Source organism: Tursiops truncatus, chromosome 9 (genome assembly GCF_011762595.2).
Source record: "Tursiops truncatus isolate mTurTru1 chromosome 9, mTurTru1.mat.Y, whole genome shotgun sequence".
Lineage (NCBI taxonomy): Eukaryota > Metazoa > Chordata > Mammalia > Artiodactyla > Delphinidae > Tursiops > Tursiops truncatus.
The window spans coordinates 98105183-98124001 of NC_047042.1; the positions used below are offsets into that span (position 1 = coordinate 98105183).

Consider the following 18819-nt stretch of genomic DNA (forward strand, 5'->3'; position numbering starts at 1 on the left):
CAGCAGCGCGTAGCCGCCGCCCAGTCCTCTCTGCTGAGTCAGTGGAGTGGGGACGCGCTGCGTCCCTTGGCCCTCCAGGCTTTTCCTGCCTAGTCCCAAAGCTGCCCTTGGAATCGAGGCCCCGTCCCTTCATTTCTGGATGGTCTTACATCTCTCCCATTCCTGTTCAGCCCTCATCTTGCTTAGCAGTTTCGTCTTCCAAAAATACTCCTCAATGTGTGAACAGTTTTACTCCATGTTCTTCATCCGTTGCTTTAAATAAAGCACAAAAAACCCCTCTTCCCTAAAATAATATATTAAATCTTCCATATTATATTAAGTCAAAATCCTCTTCTAATATGCTCCCATTGTCATGAACCTCATCTTCCAGTGAAACTGTTCTGTCCTCATTCCCCCCAGAACACGTCCTTGTTCATTATACACATGCTACCTTCTGTGCCTGGAACGCGGTCCTTCCTTCCTTCTCTTTTTAACCTGCTTTTGAAGGCCAGCTCATATCCCACTTTCTGAAAAAAAAAAAATGCTCTCCACTGACTCTTCCCGCCCAAGTAGTTGTATCCTCATCCTAAACCATTAGGGCATTTAGAAAAATCTCCCAAATGCCACTGTATATTTGTGTATAACTTCTGTGTTTCTTGTCACTCCATCTATTATAAATCCCTTAAGAGTAAAGCTGACACCTTACTATGGTTTGATACTCTTTATAATTTTAGAACTAGCGTCTGATACAGCAAGTAGTTATTGTTGATAATGACGATGACCGTGGTGGCAAGGAGGAAGGGCCACCTGCTGCCGCCCCAGCTCCTTTCTGGTTTCATCCTCCTTACTCTTCATCCTCATCATGTCCATCGTCGAAACGTTTTTAAACACTCCCAGTTCCATACGTGTGCCGTGCTGTACCCTCCTGGTTCTTCTGTCTGCTTAGACATATTCCTTCTTTTTTTCCTATGTGTTAAACACCTCTATCTTTCAGTACCCTCAAATGCCATTTCTTCCATGAAGGCTTTCTCGATCACCCCTTTGAAATAGCAGCATGTTGGACAATTTACATGACATTCACACTCCGTATATCTTAGATGTCTGTGTAAATGTCTTCTACAGGGATGGCTTTATCCATCTTCATGGCCTCAGCTCAGCACTGTGCCTCACACAGAATAGGGTCTCCGTCTACTTATGTCTTAATTATACTCCTCACTGTTGCCAGCAGGATTCAGGGTGGCTTACACAATACATAAAATACAATAGGATAAATGAAACAGTAGCAAAATAAGGGTTGGAAACACAAAGGAAGCTAAGTGTAGGATAGCACTCAGAGTGCGTGCGGTGAAGTCTGGTCTCTCATTAGAGGTGGGTTACAAATTTGTCTCTGATGTCTTCCATCAGTACAGAGAGCTTGCTGGAAAGGACAGTTGGTAGTACTGTGAAGTACAGTCAACTCCTTGATTCATAGTAATCTTAGGGAACGAGCCTGTGGCTCAGAGGAATGACTTTATCGGCGTTCAGAACCGACGGTACCTTTCCTTATGGCCCATCCTAAAGAGAACACCAGCTATGTGGAAAGTCATCCATGTAAATACAGAGTAAATACTATATCAAGTCATTGGACGGCTTTATAAGTTCCCCTAATGCCACAATTTTATAGCAAAATAAAGTTCAGGAAAAGAGTCAGTACAGACTTGTAAGTACCTGCTAGTGAATGCTTGACCGATACAGTTGGTTCCATGTTGAATTTTTTAATTAACACACGATTCTGCAGCAGTCTGGGTGCTATTGTTCTTCCCTACAAAGAAAGCTTCGTAAATCAGGTATAGAGAATGTTTCATTACTCTGTCTTCAGGGCAGAAGTGGCAACAGATAAGCACAAAGTCCTCTTTGAAACCGTATCTTGATTTAGTGACCTCAGTCTGACTGGAACTGAAATATAATCCAACAAGAATGGGCTTGTAGATGCTTCGATGTCCAGCAGGGCTGTTGGTGTGACGGTGGGAGGTTGGGCTGCAGAACCAGACTGGGGCACAAAGTTGTGAATGTTTACTTGCAGCTTTGGAGGCAAAGGTGTACTGAGATGGAGAGGCGTTTCAGGAGCGGCCCAGGGCTGCCGCGGCGACAGTGCTTGTAAGAGGGAGCAGTTAGAGCGGAGAGTTCTAAAAGCAGAAGTAAAATCAGGGAGCTCGGACGAGCAAATTTTTCAGTATAAGACAAAGGGGCTGAGTCTGGGACCCCTTACGAAAAAGAATTACGAGAAAGTTCTATGGTTGGGATTGAGGACTCACTTGTGTGTGAGCTTACCCCAGACCGAACAGAGTAACACAGTGCTGGGTGCCTCTGGCAGATTTGGGTTTTTTATACAGCCAAGATTCCCTTTCTCTTCTGGAGTAAAAAGCTTAAATAACAGTCTTGACTCCACCTTGCTGTGGGTGGTAATAGAAGAAAATTACCCACGCAGAGCTAAACTTTGGCTCGGGGACCTTTTACATTTGGAGTGTGACCCGGCTTTGTGTGGTCAAGGGAGATGGAGACCATATCCATCGTGTCTTTAAAGAGCGTGGAGAGGGCGGGATAAGAAGATCCTAGACTGTCACAGCTGCAGGCCGTCCCTTAAGCTGGGTGATGGCCAGCTGATTGTACTATTTCTTATTTTGAATATGTTGAAATTTTTCCATAATAAAACTTTAAAAAAAAAAGCAAAACGGAAGAAATGTACTAGTTTTGGTGCAGTCGATGTGGGAAAGGAGAAAGAGGAGGGAGCGGGTTACAACTTTAATTACATAAAGAGCTGATACTCGGTGACAGTGCAGATTGGTTCAGAAAGCACGCAGCTAAATTTATGAATTCGTCTTCTGTCTTTGCCGTGAGATGAAGAGGGTAACCATTTTCTCTGAAGGAAAAAATACACAAATGTCCATCTTTAGTCTAAGATAACCAGGCTCTGAAAAGACGCACTGTATCCTTTGTGTATCCGGGAAACACCCTTCTCTCCTTCAGCTGTAGGGAGAACTCCAGTCCTTTCACAAGCAGACCCATCGTGGAAGCCTCTTCCTGCCCAAATCTGACTTTATACCCCACGTTAAACTAATTTTGGCTTCGTCTTTGCTGCGTATCTGTACGTCCTGAAGTGGCCCCTGCCCGGTTCAAGACCAGTCACATGCGACCTGTGAACTGCTCTGGCCGCCCACCCACCACCCACCCGCTTCCCTTCTGTATAGGCTGCTCCTGTTTCTGAGCTAATGCATTTGTTACTTTCTGAAACATCATTCTTTCAGTTAGAGGAGACACAGTTTTTCTTGGCAAGTCGAACGTAGTTCCACTTTCAAGAACTAATATTTTCGCCCTTGATCACCCAGCACCTAAGTCTAGTCAGTTAGAGCCTCAACATTCACGGGGTAACCAACACCAAAGGGCTGGCTGCAGGCACACCTGGGATTCAGGGCAAGATAGGGGGTGAGCGGGCATGAGGGGCCAGGGTCAAAAATGGGAGCCCACACGGTCACGTAACTCAGGTCAGGGGTTTGTAAAAGTTTATCAGAGGCCGAAGGTTATGATCAGATTGAAGATGTGTTCATTACGCTCTGAGGCTCATAAGAAGTAAAAATGACTGAAGCAGAAAGTAGCAGGTGGACAGAGGTTAACGTGGTGGGAATGGAGAGCACTGGTTCAGTTGCTACGTTTGTTTGTCTTGATATTTTAAACTTAAACCATTCTCAGTCAGAAAAACTAGTGATTTCTGCTTATCTAAACAAAAGAGTTGAGGCGATGGAGTAAGAAAAGCCCATTAAAGGACTTCCCTGGTGGCGCAGGAATCCACCTGCCAACGCAGGGGACATGGGTTCGAGCCCTGGTCCGGGAAGATCCCGCATGCCGCAGAGCAACTGATCCCGTGCACCACAGCTACTGAGCCTGCGCTTTAGAGCCCGCGAGCCACAACTACTGAGCCCATGTGCCACAGCTACTGAGCCTGCGCTCTAGAGCCCGTGAGCCACAACTGCTGAAGCTCGTGAGCCACAACTACTGAAGCCTGCACACCTAGAGCCCATGCTCTGCAACAAGAGAAGGCACTGCGGTGAGAAGCCCGCACGCACCGCAACGAAGAGTTGCCCCTGCTCACCGCAACTAGAGAAAGCCCACGTGCAGCAACGAAGACCCAATGCAGCCAAAAATTAATTACTTTTTTTAGGCCCATTAAGAAAATGTGAGACTTAGAATACTGAATGGTATTTGAGGCCTCCCATTTCTCTCCCAGTTTGGGGAGGGGGCTGTTTGGTTTTTTTGGTTTGGGTTTTGGGGGTTTTTGCTCATTAGGTAATATCAAAATTACTTTTAAACCCTGAGTGCACACAGGCTGGCAGCGGAGGGGGGCACCTCAGAAAGTGCTGAGTGATGGGGCGCCGGGCTGGGGTTGAAGCTCCCGCACGTCATCGGCAGAGTGTAGTCGGTGGTTTGGGACTGTTCTTTTTCTGAACCTCTTGCTTCTCTGTGTTTTGCTTGGAGATGATGCGACTCCAAAGGGGAAGTGCTAATGCTTATGGGGAAGAAGAGTTCCACTGACCCCGAACGATGGCGTGGTGTGTTCTCGTCAGTTGAGACACATTTCTTTCCCTTTCCTTCTTGAAGAGAAGCAGCCCCGAGGTGGGGACGTCGGCCTCGTGGAACAAGGCCCTGGGTGGCCTGTGCTGCCTCCGCCTGTCCCCCGCGAGGACAGGAGGCCGGGTGCCGCCCGGGGCCCTGGAGGCCGCACGGGCTGAGAGCGCGATGCACGTGCGTGAGGTGGAGGCCCCAGGCCTGTGGCCCCCGTATCCTCTTGAGGCAGAATTACAGTATTCCTGAGGATCACAAGTGACCCCGAGAAATCCTGCGTGACGTGCAGCAGCTCCCCGTGAGGTACTGGCCTCACTCCTCTGGGCGTGCCCCACGCGCCTCTCTGCTTTAACTAAGGGTAAGGTGGAAGTTATGTCAGGCTCCTAAAGTGTGTTTTCTCTCTGTGAGACGGGCTTTTAGAATTATCCTGTTAGTGGAAACATGTGGGATAAAAGGTAGTAATTCAGTTATGATTATGGTTGTTCCCGATTTGGCCATTTCAGAATGAGTTGGCAAAGGACAGGAGGCAAGACAGGCGCAGTCTGGTGAGCCCCTTGAGCTCATGCCCGGCGAGGGAGGCCGCCCTTGGAGCAGCTCACAGGGATGGTGAGCTCGTGTAACAGGGAAGCCTGGCCTGTCCTGGAAGCTCAGGGAGGTTCCCCGAAAGTATTGGAGACCAGTAGAAGAGCTGGAGCTGCCTGGGCCAGGTGGGGGTCCTAGACAGAGCAGAGACCTGTCCTGGCCACCGCGAAGTCGGCTACAACAGGAGGAGGGAGCAGGGCACAAGGTAAACCTGCGAGGGTGGGCCTGGGCTGGCCAGACCGTGGGAGACCTCGAAGGCCAGGTTGATGATGCACCTTAATCCTAAGAGCAAGACGAACCCAGGAGGGTGGTTATAATAAAACCGGACACTGACGGGATCAGATTTTTTTTTTTACAAAATCGCTACCATGTAGAAAATGGATTAAAAGGAAGAAGAGTTGCTAGTGTACCAGTTAGTTTGTTAGAGTGGTTCAGATGGAAATGACACGGGCTGGTGATGGGGGGACACAGAAGGAATTAAGTAATTAGACTCTGTAATGGACGGGATCTGTGTTGGATAATTGTTGAAGCTGGACGATAAATACGTGGGGTGGGTTTTCCTGTTCTTTGTAATTTTGAATATGTTTGACTCTTTTCTGCAATAACACGTTGAAACAAAAGAAATGGAAAGGGAGAGGTCCAGAAAGCAGCAGAGCCAGGGAGGAGATGGGGCCGGCGCTGGCACACAGAGTTTGGGGATCCCTCCAGGCGTCCGCGGCAGGTTGTGTGAACTGAGTGGGGACGTCTGGTCTGGTCTGGTCTGGAGAGGAATGTGATGGCCATTGGCAATAAAGACACCGATCACGTAGGAGTTGGATGAGATCCCTCTGGGACCAGCCTGAGAGGCGTCCTGTTTCTTATATGCAGAGAGCTCTCATGTACTATTGAGTAATCACGCCAATTACTGACTACCTTTTTTTTCTATTGGAGTATAATTGCTTTACAATGTTGTGTTAGTTTCTGCTGTACAATGAAGTGAATCAGCTCTGTGTATACCTATATCCCCTCCCGTTTGGACCTCCCTCACCACCCCCATCCCACCCATCTAGGTCGTCACAGAGCACCAAGCTGAGCTTTCCTTTTTTTTTTTTTTTAACGTCAGAAATTCACATCTTCATGCTCTTGAAAAAAACGTGCATTTCATCCGGCTGATCTTTTCTCTCTCCTTACCTCTGTTGCTTGTCTAACCCTGCGATCTGGTGCCCTCTGAAGAGACCGCCATTTACCTCCTGGTTGCTAAATCACTCACCTTTTGAACGTCTTTTCTCTGTTTGGCACTGCTGACGGCTCCTTCCTTAACTTCTCCTCTGTGTTATTCCTGTGTGTTCCCATCTCCATCTGCCCTTGCCAGGTTCCAAGGTGGCTTCTCTCTGGATCTCAGATGCTAAATTCAAGTCTCCAGGGCTCAGTACCTTGGCACGCTCTTCCCTCAGTGGGTTCCGTTCACACCCTCACTTCTCACCAGCCAGGCTCCTGGCTGAGTCTTCTCGTATAGCAGAAAGAATCTGGAATTGGAGTCTGAAGACTTCTGTTCCCTTAGGGAAGTGCTGTCTTTCCATGGGCAATTCTGCTGGGCATTTTTGGGGACATTTATGTTTTTCCAAATCCTAGATCTGAGAAAAATTGGTCAAGAAAACGGAAGAGCGTTGTAGTTCTCCTGTAAACATAATGGTCACCGTGGAGACTTTCCTGATTCAAAGGAATCCATTGATGATGGTCCAGGGCAAGGGGAGGGGTGCTGATGTGGGGAGTCCAAGCTTCAGGTCGTCTCTGGGAGCCAGGGTGAGGTAGAGGAGCAGTGTCACCCAGTGGGTCCGTCTTCCTTGTAGGTGATGCCCAGGTATAAACGTGCATGTGTCCCTCTCTGCTGCTAAGGGTGAGTCATTCTTGCAGATAAAATAAAAACTAACCTGTTTATATACATAATATACTTTATATCAATCCTGTGAGTGGTGTTGCAAGAAAAAGCAAGTTTTGGGAGCAAAGCCCTTAACTTGGCTGTTTTGATATGCGGTTCTTTGTAACGCTGTTAACCTTTAATGTTCCTTTATTCAAATACTACACGATAATGTTTGCTGGCATTTTCCGGTGTGTAGATACTTGCTAGAGATTAAAGTTCTTTGTAAATACTTTAAAAGAACAAATGCAGAGAGAAAAATAATTTGAATGATGTGAAATAATTTGACATGAAATCAGAAAGCAATCTGAATTGGCAAAAGCAATATCAATTTCGATGGCAAAACCAAAATTAAGTCAAGCGGACAGTATTATTTCATTGTTAGAAAAAAGAAATGAGCTTATATGAAGTACGCTGTGTGCCAACTGAGAGATGCTTTTGGGTGCAGTCTTGTGAGTAAGACCATTAATACAGAATGCAAAGATTCTTCTGCAGCCGGAATAGCTGTCATGAAACTGAGAGCTGGGTTATCTGGTGGAGCAGCTAATGCGGTGTGTGTGCTGAGTTTTTAGATAGATAATTTTTAGAGATTAAACACATGTGGCATTGGCTTTCAGTATTTTAAGTGATTTTTGTTTGGCAATTATTTTGTGTTAAATTCCCTTTTAATGTTTTGTCGAATGTCTGTCAGGTAGAGGCCACTTTACATGTCATTGAAATGATAATCTTGTTATCATTTGTTCGTAATAATAATAATCCTGGCATTTTTATTACATCTTTAACAGAAAGCCTCTGAAACTCTTAGTATAACCCTATCTGTCACAGAAAAATGATTTACTCTTAATGGTTACTCATTATTATTTTAAAACAAGTGTCACAAAAATGCAGAACAACTAGAATTGGGGGAGTTCTGGTTTCTCGTTCCTGAATCCCGAGGAGAAACACCTGTGAGGAATTTGGAAACGCTGGCAAACCATTTAAGCCCCCTGCACCCGGCCTTGCCTCTGTGACGTGCTGGCCGCCGTGCCCTCAGCGCGCGCCACGTGGGCTCAGCCTGTCTTCCCGACCCCTCACCTGGGCCCTTTCCTTCTCAGAGGCTCTCAGGAGTCAGGCTGCCCGTGTCCAGGCCTGACTGCCGCCGCTTAGGCCCTTGGCCGGCTGGTTGCCTGTGACTTTGTTTCTTCGTCTGTGAGGAGGGGATGCGAAGAGCACTGGCCTCGCGGCAGCGTAGTCACAGCCCTCAGCGGGCTCAGCGCCGTCCGGTGCGCAGCAGGCGCCCAGCGTCGGCCTCTGCTTTCTTGTGGCCCAGGACTGTCCCCTTCGGCGCCCCCCTTCCTGTGTTCCTTCTGTGTCGCTCCAGAAGCCTCTCCTGTGGCCGACTTTCACATTTCACGTCCATCCTGTGGTTCCTTTGTCCAGAGACTCCCACGGGGCTGCCCTGCCGATCCCACAGTGCTCTGCCTGTCCTGTCTCCCAGGCCCTGGCCTCTCCCGTCTCAGTTCTCTCTGTTTGTCCACGTGGGTCTTCTGATTTTCCCAGATGTACTAGTCTCACCCTTGCTGCCACGTCTGACCTACTCCGGCCCCTCAGCACACTTCCTAGGACCTAAAAGCTATGTTATCTTTGCATTGCCTGCCCAGCTAAGTTCTAAATAACGGGTAGACTGGTTTCCCCAGCCAAAACAAAGTCAAGAAGTTGAATTGTTAACAACAAAAATTGGCAAAGTAAAGCTACCACTTCGAAAGTTTGTTTTCTGTCATCCCTTTGAGTTTTCAGATAATTTGAAAAAAATCACTATTTTTCATATAGCTTGAAGTCAGTATTTAATTTCAAGTGCAGAGAATATATTTTCTTTTATTATATCTATAAACATCATATCCTATGTGTTTTGATGATGGAATGAAAACTATTTCTTGATCTTGTTAACATCTTTGAAGAAGTATCCAAACCTTTTGGAATGTTTTCTAGTAGCTGTTAGTGTGCAGTTTAGTCCCCAGAAACCAACTTGTGTGTCTGCTTTTCCCTCTACCCAAGGACCCAAAAATGTATGTACAGACAGTGTTGGATGTTCATAAAAAATACAACGCCCTAGTGATGTCAGCGTTCAACAACGATGCTGGGTTCGTGGCCGCACTGGACAAGGTGGGTGTGCTGGCCCATGGCTCTCCTGGGGACAGTGGCTGGCACACTGGCCTCTGACTGTGTTTCCTGTGATCTGCAGGCTTGCGGCCGCTTCATAAACAACAACGCGGTTACCAAAATGGCTCAGTCATCCAGTAAATCCCCCGAGTTGCTGGCTCGATACTGTGACTCCTTGTTGAAGAAGAGGTACTAGTGACTTTGTGTTTTTTCTTAGTAAACCTGTTTAAAATCTCAGCCTCTAGATGAGGAGTTAAAATTTATATTACATTTTACGTATGTATGTTAAATTGTACTTTTTGTACCTTTTGAGAAAATACTGTAAACCTAATACACCTTCTTTGTCTTCCTAAAAGGCATTTCACGTTACATGTACTGTGCCCAGTTCATGTTTTTCTTACATCACTAGGGTCTATGATGGCAGGCGGTGTGCGCGTGGCCCTTCAGCTAAATAGACTCCACTGCGCAGGTCCAGCTGGTGGTAACAAGGGTGGAGGTTACGGCACAAAGTCACCATTTCTCTTCACTCCCTACTTGCTCTTTTCTACTGGCCTTGATTAATTATTTTCCAGTTGAAAATCTGCAGTAGCTCCCACTGGCTGCTTTTTAAAACGGAAGACTCTCCACATGCTGTAGTGTTTGCATCAGTCTGTGTACTTTTAACATTTATTTTCATTTAACGAGTTTGTTTTATTGCTGTTTCATAGTCTTTATATTTTAACCATCTTATTTCTCAACTGGTATTTTTCCTAATCAATGTATGTGTATTAAGCACGAGAGGCAACGTAATCTAATATGGTTTTCTTCTCTGTGTTGTGTTTTTGGAAGTTCTCACTTAATTTTTTGTGTGTTTGTTTTGGTTTTCATCAGCATCTCTTTCACTGAGGAGTAGCTTTTTTCAGTTTAGATAATGCTCAAGGCTTACTTTCCTATTCCAAATATCACACCAACAGATTTTGCAGTAGTTTTCCGTGCCCCCCAATCATATTGGTTTGATATTAGTAAATTGTATTTTAAGCAGCTCTCAAAGGCTCGTATAATCCCATTACAAAAAAGACTGAGAACACCTACACTACCAAGCAAAAGACTACAAACAAGTCTCACTTAGAAGAGAGTTGTGGGAATCTTAAGTAAAATGTTAGCAAACTAAATTTATCAGCGAACTAAAGGATAACTGTCCAGAACATAGCATAGCTTTCTAGGAATGAATGCAGGGATGGCTCAACAGTAGCAAATCTAACGTAGTTGACTTTATTAACTGAGAGCTGTATGAACAACTATGTGGCCTTCTTGATTGACGTGAGAAAACATTTGATGAGGTCAGTAGCTATCTCTCTTCTAACTTTGCCGGAAAGTGATTTGCCCAAGGCAAATTGAGTATTTGATTTTTTCCCCCTACTTATCACAATGCTTGTCTAATGTATAATTTAGCAATTCTAGTCAGATCCACTGATGTGCTCATTTCAGGAGTGAAAATGGACTTTAAATTGGGATGCCTCTTCTGACCTGATTTCATTTTTTAGCCTCTATAAAATGAAAGTTTTCAGTATTTTAAATATGCAGGTACTCTCATAGAGCTCCAGTTTGTTTGGCAGAATACATAGCTTCTTTTTTAGCCATTGTCTTTTTAGAAATTGTCTCATCAAGTCTCTTGATAGATTTTTCTTCAGTTAAGGCTGCTGAAGCAGACAGAATGGCGGAGAGTTCCGAAAGCGCTGCTTTAATGAGCGCGTGTCAGTGACTAGACTCCAGTGGGCACTAAACTAACCTCTTTCAGGAGAGATACAGCCCTGACCTCTCAGTGAGAAACAGAGAGAGAAGAATGGACCTTCGGAGCCAACTGTTCTTAAATAGGAGCCTGTCTGGTGGTTGGATCATTTTCTATGAATTTATAGGGGTCTTGTTTATAAAGGACTCTTGGGATAAAAGCTTTAAATTTGTATTTACCCTGAAATCACCTTTCAATTAATAGTTGCTCATAGAATAGAGTGAATGAATCCGTTGTTAAAGGACAAGCATCTATTTTGTAGACATAATGACAAACGGAAGGCAACACTTGAGAAGTGGTTTAAAAACCCCTTTCATTGTCTTTAATTATTAGGCCACTAAAAGGCGTTTGGTTTTTTTCAAAGTTAACTTAAAGCATATTGTAGAATGCAATTAGAAAAGTGAAGCTCATTCACTTACATTTAAGTGGATTATCTTAAAGGAAAACTTGGTTCAGAATGTTTTGGGAAACTTAACAGGTATCTTCTGTTCAGTTTCATTGTGGATATTTTAAATGATTATATGTGAGAATAGATTATGAAATTGAGACACAGTATAAGATTGCCAAGTTGCCACAGGTAAGGAAATCTAACTTTCCCTCTTCCACCTGTTAATCTGAAAAGAACTGAGCATTTGAATGTCCAGAACCACAGTCTGATATGGTGGTTTGGCTAAGTGGCGCTTGTTTAGTAAATGTTTGCTCATTTGTTTTAAAACACTGTGCCTTTAAAAATTTTTCAGTTCCAAGAACCCAGAAGAAGCAGAACTAGAAGACACGCTCAACCAAGTGGTAAGGTGCTGGATAGTTATGTCGCTATGTTGTAACCTTTTCTCTGACAGGTGGCTTTAAAGTTATTTATATGAGCTATCTGGAACGTGGAAAGTAGTAGAATCATTTATTTTATTTTGAATCTATGATTTTACTCCCTATGTTGAGTCATTAATTTTAGCATTTGTACTTTCCTCATTAGTACTAAGTGTAGACCAACTTAATGTGATTTAAGGGGTTGATGAAAATATTTACTTTAAAGATTACAGGACAGTAATTTTTTTAACTTTTTTTTTAAATTTATTAAAAATTTACTTTTGGCTGTGTTGGGTCTTCGTTGCTGCACGCGCGCTTCCTCTTGTTGCGGTGATTGGGGGCTACTCTTCCTTGTGGTGCATGGGCTTCTCATTGCGGTGGCTTCTCTTGTTGTGGAGCACGGGCTCTAGGCGTGCGGGCTCAGTAGTTGTGGCTCGCCGGCTCTAGAGCGCAGGCTCAGTAGTTGTGGCGCACGGGCTTAGTTGCTCCGCGGCATGTGGGATCTTCCTGGACCAGAGCCCGAACCCGTGTCTCCTGCATTGGCAGGCGGGTTCTTAACCACTGCGCCACCAAGGAAGCAGGACAGTATTTTTTGTCGTCATAAATGTTGACATACAGGGCCGGACAAGACAAAGCACATGTGTTGGTTTCTGGCCTGTGTTTGGTGACAGATTGTAAGTGCGTTAAGTGTGCTCTCGTGGTGGCTTTCTAGATGGTGGTCTTCAAGTACATAGAGGACAAAGACGTGTTTCAGAAGTTCTATGCGAAGATGCTGGCCAAGAGGCTCGTCCATCAGAACAGTGCCAGTGATGATGCCGAAGCAAGCATGATCTCGAAGTTAAAGGTAAGTGTAACCTTTCCCTGAACGATTCCAGCTTTAAGGCATCAAAGTTCTTAGTCTCTCCAGGTTATCAGTTGGGCAAAGCCATCAATCAGTGATAACACAGAGTCCGTGCAGTGTGCGCTCTGCTACTCCGCTACCGAGAACCCGCCACGGTTGTGATGAGCCCAGGTCTCCCCTCATCAGGCCTCACGTGCTCTCCCGACCACCCTACCAGCCCAGCACACACACCCGGGGGCCCTTCTGTTCCAGCCGAGCCCTGCTCGACGCCCAGCGCCTGCTCCTGCACCTGTGGCCTCAGCTCTGCTCCCGCCACCAAGAACTGCTCCACGTGGCGTGGCCCGTACTCTTGTGCTGTTGGCCTTGAGCGGGCGGGGTGTTTTGTTTTTTTCTGGGCTTGCTTAACAGTTAGTAACCCCACGTCTGCAGGAGGACGGAAAGCGTCAGGGTTAGTTTGCTGTTGAGTCTTTCTTTCTTTATTCCGCCGCCTCTGCACTTAGCCTGCTCGCTGGCCTGTCAAACGCTGCTACATGTTTTGCAGCATGTTTCACTTTGACCCGAAATTATAGTTCCACGGGTATCTTGTTCAGCTCGGGCTGCCGTACCAAAATACCATAGACTGAGTGGCTTGAACAAGAGAGATTTATTCTCAGAGTTCTGGAGGCTGCCGGGAAGTCCAAGATCAAGGTCCCAGCCAGTTCAGTTTCTGGTGAGGGCTCTCTTCCCAGCTTGCCTGGGGCCGCCCGGCCACATCCTCACATGACCGGGAGCGGGGTCGGGGACAGCCTCTCCGTCTCTTCTCACAACCACACTAATCCCAATGTGGCGGAGGCCCGCCCTCATGACCTTTTCTAAACTTAATTATCTCTCTGTGACCTGACTTCCAAATGCCATCAGCACAGGACTAGGGTAGGGGCACCGTTCAGTCTGTGGTAGTGGATGAGAGACATAGCGAACTATGGCATCTTGGTGTTCCCCCACGGGGTCACAAATCCTTGCTCTTTGGGCCTGCGTGATAGTTACTGTGTGTATAAAGTCGTAACCGTTCCATTTATAACTGTATAATTTTTGATAGTGTATGAATTTTAATCAGTGCATGTTTATACCCTGAGACACAGTTAAATGTTAACTAGCTTTAGTAGTACGGTTAAGCGTCTGTCATGTACTGTGATCCCCATTGGATTCCCTGTATACATTTATATTTCTATAGAAATTAATAAGGCAGTTATCTGGGTTCATTTCAGCAAGCTTGTGGTTTCGAGTATACCTCCAAACTTCAGCGGATGTTTCAAGACATCGGTGTAAGCAAAGATCTGAACGAGCAGTTCAAAAAGCACCTGACGAACTCGGAGCCTCTGGACTGTGAGTATGCCCGGCTTTCCGAGCTTCCTTTACAGGCAGGGTTCTCGGAGGAGGTGGCGCTCTTTGTAGCTAGTGAGAGAGATGGTGGATGCCTTATCAGAAATTCAGGGACAGGTAAACAGGAAGTCCTCCCCACAGGCACTGCCCACCTCCTGACTTGTGTGGTGACAGGAGGTGACAGCCTTGGAAGCGTGTTGGCCTTTCCCGGAGGGCCGAGCCGGGCGGGTGGCTTGCGTCCAGGTCCTGAGCCCCGGCCCCTTCTCCTGGCTGACGTGGCCGCCCCACCCCAGGCGTTCGCCATCTCAGGGCTCCACGCACAGTTTAAGTTTCAATGAATGTTTTTTAACCTTAGTTTAATTCCATTCTAGCAGTTTTTTTAATTATAAGAAACTGAATTGGCTGTGTAGATAACAGAGTCAGACATGGCTTCCGATTGCCATTGGGGGTCGGGACAGGCGGGTGCCCGGCCTCGTTCGTGGAGGCCAGCTGGGCTCCTGCTGTGAGGTCTGCCTGCTGCAGGAGGTGGCAGGTGATGCTGACATCATCATGTGGTGATTTTATCTTTTTAAATGAAACACGAGGTTTGTACTTTTCCCAAATTGAAAGCACTGTTTCATTGTTAAACTTGACAGCCGTGCCAGTGGACTTGTTGTCAGCCATCTGTGATGATGACGTCACTGTTACGAACAATGTATACGTTATATGTGTGTTAGATATATATAGTCCGTGTGCTATACACAGAGTAATCTGTGCTACACAGAACAAAGAAGTCGGTTTACTTTGGGGTTCTCGTTGTCTAGAGTTTGGGGCTCTCGTGCCATCCATGCCTGGTGGCCTCAGGTGCGCCTCAGGGGGACTGAGGTTATTCATGGCAGAAAACTAAAGCAGGTGCAGCCAGACGGGCCCACGATGTTGTAATTCTGCGTTAGAAGAGGAATGAAAAGCTCGCTCTTTGGAGGAGGGAATTTCTGGCTCTTCTTCCCTTTACTGAATTTAATTGAAATTAAATGTGTTCAATCCTTAGTTTTATATTAAAGCAGGATTTTTCATTCAGTATGCTTTCTTTTAATAAAAAGCAATCCATGTGTATCTGACATGTGGCGCATTTCAGTTCACGGGGCTAATCACATGTATTCCTGGATTTTTCCCCATCCCCCCAGTGGACTTCAGCATTCAAGTTCTGAGTTCTGGATCGTGGCCCTTTCAGCAGTCTTGTACGTTTGCCTTGCCGTCGGAGGTAAGGATGACTCTGTCATCTGTTCGTTCCCTTCGTGTTGAGCAAAGGTGAAAAGGGGCAGCCTCCACCATTATACACGTGCTGTCTGCAGAAGGCCTTCCTGCTAGTCGGCCATGCGGCATTAAACCGGGCGGTGCTAAGGCAGCCGCGAGCCCCGGGCAGGGCAGGAGACCCAGAGGTGCGCCACCCCTGTTCCAGCTCAACAGTGTGTTCATTTACATGGTCATTTACTCTCGAAAGTAGAACCTAACAGTTCTGCGATGAACATCGTGATGATACCTACTTGTCTGGAGCTAAAAACTTTTTGATTGCACCTTCAAATGCTTAAATCAACGTGCTTTTTTGCAAGAGAGTAAACACTTGATATTTGTATTTTACTGTTCTGTAAGCATTTTGTCCGGTAAACTTGGACCAGTGTTTTTTATTTAGAGATGTTGACTGTAGAATATGGTGAGATATATATTCCACAAATGCTCTTCCCCCTCTGTATCCAGCTGGAACGGAGTTACCAGCGATTCACAGCGTTTTATGCCAGCCGTCACAGTGGCAGAAAATTGACATGGTTATATCAGCTGTCAAAAGGAGAATTAGTAACAAACTGCTTCAAAAACAGATACACTTTGCAGGTAAGATCACCTTTTTATTTTGGATTTTTTTTTTTTTTAAGTATAAATGAAGACAAGTTACAGAAATTTAGTGTTTCACGCAACAAAATCTGGAGTCAATCTCTGGCAAAATAATACCGTGGTTAAACAGCTTGGATTTTTAAGAGTCAGTGGAGCTGAGTTCTTACTCTCTGTGGCTAAGGGAGAAGTTACTTAATGACACTGAGCCTCACTTTTCTCCTCCACAAAAGGGCGGGCGGGTGTCAGTGCTTCGACTCTGTGTGTGGTGTGAAAAACAAGCAAAATCATGTATTTAATAAGTGTTGGGTACAGCTCCTGCCTGACACACACTAAGTGGTCAGATAGTAGTTTAAAAAGCTGGAGTTTCATGAATTTAATTACGATAATAGCTCTTTCCCTTTGACAGGGCAGTTTCACATTAACAACAACCCTTGGCGCTCACTGTGGTGCTGAGTGCTGTGTGATGATAACTGTAACTTAGGTTCCATTTTATATCTGGGAAACAGAGGATCAGGCAAATTTAAGTGACTTCCTCTGGCTCCGGGCTGATATGCAGCAGAGACGAAATTGCAGTTAAGGTCTTTTCCCTTAAAGAATCCATCTTGAAGAGGGTTTCGCTAGTGTGCTTCTAAAAACAATTACAGATCTGTTGTTAAGTGTTAAGAAACTTCTGACTGCATTCTGCAGACTCAACCTGCTCATTAATTGAAACTTTTAGTAGTTCTACCCTGATAGAAGTGTTTGACGTTCTGTTACACCAGGTCCAGAGGTCTGTATCCACTTGAATGCGGGTTTCTCTGCAGCTGCCCCTCGCGCAGTGCGGGGCTTGGGGCATCCGCCCTCCAGCAGCTGAAAACCTGCACATAACTTAGAGTCGGCGCCCTGCATCCACGGTTCCCTTGCATCGGATTCAACCAGCCTCGGATCTGTAGCACTGTCCTGTTTACTATCGAAAAACAAAATCCACGTATAAGTGGACCCACACAGTTCAAACCTGTGTCAAGGGTCAATTGTACGGTTGGAAGTTTTTCTTTATTCCCAAGTATGCATAGAAGAATCTGTGAGTTCATACTTCAGTACCTGAAATCTCAGTGCCCCTTTTTTGATAAGTGGACATTCTGTAAACTTTACTGAGATAATTTATGTAAAAAGACACCCATCTAAGTGTACAGATGGAGTTATGACAAATGTGGACACCTGTGGGGCTACCACCAAGCTGTGGAACATTTATCAGAGACTCGTTTTGCTTTTGGTCACTGCCATCAGAGATGAGAGGCCCCTGCTCATCTCAGGAGAGACCTCAGAGCTGTCAGTCTTGCCCCCCCCCGCCCCACCCCCTGGGCCCCCCGGGCCATTTTCCTGGCCGCATCCTGAAGTCTGTCAGAGGCACTCACCCCGCCCACACTGCCGCTGCTGCCCCCCCTCCCGTTGACCAGGGTTTTGCCTGGACAAGTGGCGGTGCTTATGGCCCTTTAGTTGTTGCCACGGGTTATGGAAGAGGGGAAGGGAGGAGGGGTTCGCATGGGGCGTGTGGCACGGCGCCCAGGGCTCCCCCAGGAGCGGAGCGCCCTCCCTCAGCGGGCGTCGTTCCCTGCACAGCTTGAGAAATTAAAACCAGTGTATGCTGCCTGGCGCACGGTTTGCTAAAAATACCTCAGAGCGATTGTGGTTTGCTTTAAACCATTTAAACTTTACATAGTGAAGTACTTAGGAAAAAAAAACAAAAAACACCCAAGTATCATACAGCTCAGCTGCAGGTTCCTCTGTCAGTGGTGTGCCAGACACAGTTTTCTTTAGTATTTGTGGAAAATCAGACTTAAAGATGGATGCTCAGTGCTTCTGTCGACACTGGCTGAGTATCTCTGTGTTTATCTATATAAAATGAGTGTGGCTGCATAGATGGTGTGTACACTTAACCCTTGAACCACACGAGCTTGAACCTCACGGGTCGACCATTAGGCAGTTTTCTTCCGTAGTAAATACTCCACAGCCCGGATCCACGGTTGGTTGAATCTGGCTATGAATCCTCAGGTGGGGAGGAAGCACACGTACACGGGGCCGAACTTAAGTTACACGTGGCTGCTCAGCGGCTCAGGCTCGGCACCCCTAACCCAGCCCTGCTGCGAGGCATTCAAAGGCCAGCTGTATTTGTACAGACAAAGCATTTGGAAGAAAGTTCAAAATCACTTGAATGTTTGAGAAGGTGGAGAATGACGTCTTTCAGGAAAACGTGGCAGCGTGGTGGAATTAGACACGTTGTCTTCCCTTGCAGATCTGCTTTGGTTTCCGCATCTGTTTGGGAATTGGTTTCATGAGTAGGTTCTTCACGCTCAGGCTCTGCACTCTGGGAGTTGTCCACACGTTTAGGTTTTGCCTCTCTTTCTTTCATGTGGGGACCCTAAGGCGTCGACGTTCCAGATGGCCATCCTGCTCCAGTACAACACAGAGGACGCGTACGCCGTGCAGCAGCTGACAGACAGCACCCAGATCAAAATGGTACTCCTACCGCCAGCCTCTCTGCTGTGGGAAGCTGGGGGGGGGAGGGGGTGGGGGTCTTCTTTGATTTGAAATGGGTATCTGTCTTATGAACATGAATATGCTCTCATTCCAGGGCTCAAGGCATGATTTTTCTTAAATACTAATTTTTAAACTCAATGTAACACACACACACACACAGACACACACACACACACACAGACACACACACACACACACACACACACACCACGTACACATGATATGCTTTTCTCTCATTCATTTAGCTTGTTCTTAACCCTCTTTCCAGCTAAGCTTTTTCTTACTAAACTTAAATTTTCACTTAATGTTATTCTTCCTATTAATCATTTTTTTATTGCGCTATTTCACATAACATAAAATTCACCATTTTAAAGTATACAGTTCAGTGGTTTTTCACAGGGTTGTATAACCACCGCCACTATCCAATTCCAGAACATTTCCATCACCTTCAGAAGAAGCCCAATACCCACC

General features: G+C 46.0%; 1 protein-coding gene across 2 annotated transcripts in view; it reads left to right on the forward strand.

Annotated features, from left to right (window-relative positions):
- CUL1 (cullin 1) overlaps positions 1 to 18819 on the forward strand; it is a 107159-nt gene that overhangs the window by 82170 nt on the left and 6170 nt on the right. For both annotated transcript variants that reach the window (XM_019933888.3, XM_019933887.3), the window contains exons 10-17: positions 9089 to 9196; positions 9276 to 9382; positions 11702 to 11750; positions 12478 to 12609; positions 13851 to 13968; positions 15129 to 15205; positions 15700 to 15831; positions 18235 to 18327. In XM_019933888.3, the coding sequence (XP_019789447.1) occupies positions 9089 to 9196; positions 9276 to 9382; positions 11702 to 11750; positions 12478 to 12609; positions 13851 to 13968; positions 15129 to 15205; positions 15700 to 15831; positions 18235 to 18327 (816 nt within the window). The remainder of the gene's footprint in view (positions 1 to 9088; positions 9197 to 9275; positions 9383 to 11701; positions 11751 to 12477; positions 12610 to 13850; positions 13969 to 15128; positions 15206 to 15699; positions 15832 to 18234; positions 18328 to 18819) is intronic.